The sequence below is a fragment of the Durio zibethinus genome, chromosome 9 (genome assembly GCF_047325235.1).
Source record: "Durio zibethinus cultivar Kanyao isolate XHJ-2024 chromosome 9, ASM4732523v1, whole genome shotgun sequence".
NCBI classification, from domain to species: Eukaryota; Viridiplantae; Streptophyta; class Magnoliopsida; order Malvales; family Malvaceae; genus Durio; species Durio zibethinus.
In genome coordinates this window covers 4,680,794-4,684,027 of record NC_143170.1, presented here as the reverse complement: position 1 = coordinate 4,684,027, position 3,234 = coordinate 4,680,794, and the positions used below count along the sequence as shown (strand labels likewise).

The 3,234-nt window shown below is 34.4% G+C and overlaps 1 protein-coding gene across 1 annotated transcript; it reads left to right on the top strand.

The window, feature by feature from the left end:
* Nucleotides 1-898: 898 nt before the first annotated feature.
* LOC111308185 (protein DMR6-LIKE OXYGENASE 2-like) lies at nt 899-2,937 on the top strand. Its single transcript, XM_022906507.2, has 4 exons — nt 899-1,156; nt 1,246-1,493; nt 1,594-1,915; nt 2,575-2,937. The coding sequence occupies exons 1-4, from the start codon at nt 938-940 to the stop codon at nt 2,824-2,826; spliced, it is 1,041 nt and encodes a 346-aa protein (XP_022762242.2). The 5' UTR covers nt 899-937; the 3' UTR covers nt 2,827-2,937.
* Nucleotides 2,938-3,234: the final 297 nt, after the last annotated feature.

Below are 3,234 nucleotides of genomic sequence, written 5' to 3'. Positions count from 1 at the left end.
TCTTGTTGCAATAATAGATTCTTTTATTTTATTTTCTTTTAGCTTAGGAATAGTCGAAACATATACAACTTTCAAGGTTGAAAGCAGGAAATACATCTTTTTCTACCATCTTTATAAATTGCCACTAATAAAATGATCCAATTTGACAAAACTATAAGTCAATTACCTGAGCGTTGCTTCAATAGTTATTGTTGAACTGAATAAAACCTTAAGATTGTTAGAGCAACACTAAAAAACTTAAATTATTACTTCTGGTAAGTCTAAAATTTTAAGAAAAAGCTCCAAGACGTGTAATGATCCACTTTTTTTTAAGTTTTATTTGCCTCCGTCGTATTATTTATTTAGTATGTGTACAAAAAGGTTGTAAGCAATAAACCTTGAGGATATAATGAAGTCCAGTAACTTATTGCATTTTGTACTGACGAAATCAATCTACTGAACAATCCCTGATGTATTACAATATCACTGAACTTCTATAAAGATTTTCTGCAGCAAAACTTTTATAAAAGAAATTTAGAATTCAAAAAAAAAAAAAAAAGAGTTTCAAGAATTATTTCTGTATATTTTCAAAAAATTAGAGGAGCCTTTTATAAGCAGATAAATATAATTTTTTACAAACATGATTGTTTATTTTGAATAAATAAAAATTATTTATTTTTAAATAGTTAAAATTGTTCATTTTAAACTAATTTATCTTTTTATTTTAAATAGATTTAATTATCTATCTTTATTTTTTTTTAATATGTGATTATTTTTAATATTTTATTTTGAAAATCTCTATCAATTCCGAAATTAATAGATGATGTAAATCTAGTGATTTCAACTGGCAATGTTGTCCTCATCTAATTGTCATCAGCAAATGTAAGCATAAATAGGCGCAGAAACTCTAAAGTTCTGCAATGTAAGAAAACCAGTATCCCTGCATATTCCGTTTTCCATGGCCGGCAGCAAGCTATTACTGACAGACCTCGCATCTACAGTTAAACAGGTGCCTTACAATTACGTCAGACGAATTTCCGAGCGTCCAAATCTCTCTGATGTTCAGGTATCAGATGTTTCCATTCCTCTGATCGACCTGCAAGACCTCTACGGTCCCAACAGCTCCGATATTCTTAAACAGATTGCGCTGGCATGCCAACATGACGGTTTCTTTCAGGTACCGAAAAATTCCATTCTTTGTATTGATTGTAGTTATTTCTTGCTACCATTCTCGTTCTTACAGGTTTAGTTATTTACTCTTATCAGGTGAAGAACCATGTGATTTCAGAGGTTATGATCAATAACATGCTGCACTTAGCTAGAGAATTTTTTCAATTACCTGAAAGTGAGAGGTTGAAGAATTATTCTGACGACCCTTCCAAGGCTAACCGCTTGTCAACTAGTTTCAATGTTAGGACGGAGAAGGTTGCCAACTGGAGGGATTTTCTGAGACTCCATTGCTTCCCTCTCGAAGATCACGTGCATGAATGGCCTTCAAATCCGCCATCCTTCAGGTTAATAATCATAACAGACCATTTTGATTATACAGTGCATAAACCAATATTTTCATCGTTCTAACTATGATTGAATTTGTCAAATCTTTCTTTTTGACAGGGAGGATGTGGCTGAGTATTGCACTAGTGTTAGAGGTTTAGTGCTAAGACTGCTTGAGGCCATATCAGAGAGCTTAGGCCTGAAGAGGGATCATATAGAGAAGACATTAAGCAAGCATGGCCAACATATGGCTATAAACTACTATCCACCCTGTCCAGATCCAGAACTTACATATGGGTTGCCGGGCCATACTGATCCTAATTTAATAACTATTCTTCTTCAGGATGACGTGCCAGGATTACAGGTTTTAAGAAATGGCAAGTGGATTGCCGTCAATCCTATTCCCAACACCTTCATTGTCAACATCGGTGATCAAATACAGGTGAATTTTACATGCCTTGTTCATCGAAACAAAATATTCGCCAAAATTGGACTAAAAGTTAATGAAAATGGACTGGCTGAATTCTGATACATGTTAGACGGTGTCACTTAACATCCAGTTTAACAGCCCGGAAGTATACAAGTTTCCCTTTGATCTAGTATTTAACTCCATCATCCAAAAGATACATTCAAACTGCTCTAGTAAAAAGAAAAATCACATAACAGTTCCTACAATTAGGCATTTGGCAGAAGAGACTGGAGTACTCTCCAAAGAATGAAATCAAACCTCCTAAAACCACATGGTTGTTTGGCTTTTGGCCTAACGCAAAAAATCGTCCCGCTCTTGGAGAATATTATAGCTTGTGTGGTCAAATTTTTGTCATTCTTTTATAAAGATTCAAGTAAACAGAGTTCAACTTTGAATTTTGACACTTTTTTAAAGAGATACTACAAATCTACAATTAGCGCTAAATTAAATTCAAGCTATTTTCACCTTGGATTAAAAAAAAAAAAACCATATCTTGTTTGGTGGTCATAGCAGTGTAGGTAGATGCAGGACGTAAGGATTGAATTGTGACTCTGACTTTTCACCGAAACAACAGAGCGACCGCTGCCTTGGAAGGACATAAAGTAGTAATGATGTTCTTATTTTTACAACAGGTAATTAGCAATGATCGTTACAAAAGTGTGGTCCATCGAGCTGTTGTGAACTGCAATAAAGAACGAATATCCATCCCTACCTTCTACTGTCCATCACCTGATGCTCTGATAGGTCCGGCTACGGAGTTGGTCGACGATGAGCACCCTGCAGTCTATCGAAGTTTTACCTATGGTGAATACTATGAGAAATTTTGGAAGAGGGGACTTGCTACAGAATGCTGCCTAGACATGTTCAAAACTTCAATAACTTAAATCTGTTGTCAAGATTTCATATTTCACATTAAAGTTGAGATTCCAACAGGTTGTCTTAGTTGTATTTCGACTTTCAAAATATATTTTACTGAAGCATCTTTAATTAAGTTAGATTATGGCATTTCACCCTTTGGTATAAAATTCCATCTTTACAAAATGCAAACATCTTCAAACAGGAAAATGAATATTCGGATCCAATGAATTAGCGATAAGTAATTGATTAAAATATATCTAGATATACTCCTTGACAAAAACACCTTTGTTTAGAGAATAGTCAAGCAGTCAACCCGAACGTGGCCTTCAATTGACAATTTCACATTGAAACTGAACCAAATATTCATCATTTGTGTGCGGATGATGTCAATGCTCTGATGGTTAAAATTTAAGAATTTAAACAATCAAAGGTTG

Coding starts and splice junctions, on each gene's coding strand:
- LOC111308185 (XM_022906507.2), top strand. CDS start 938: ATGGCCGGCAGCAAGCTATTACTGACAGACCTCGCATCTACAGTTAAA. Junction 1,494..1,593: donor TCAAATCCGCCATCCTTCAG/GTTAATAATCAT, acceptor TCTTTTTGACAG/GGAGGATGTGGCTGAGTATT. Junction 1,916..2,574: donor ACATCGGTGATCAAATACAG/GTGAATTTTACA, acceptor TTTTTACAACAG/GTAATTAGCAATGATCGTTA.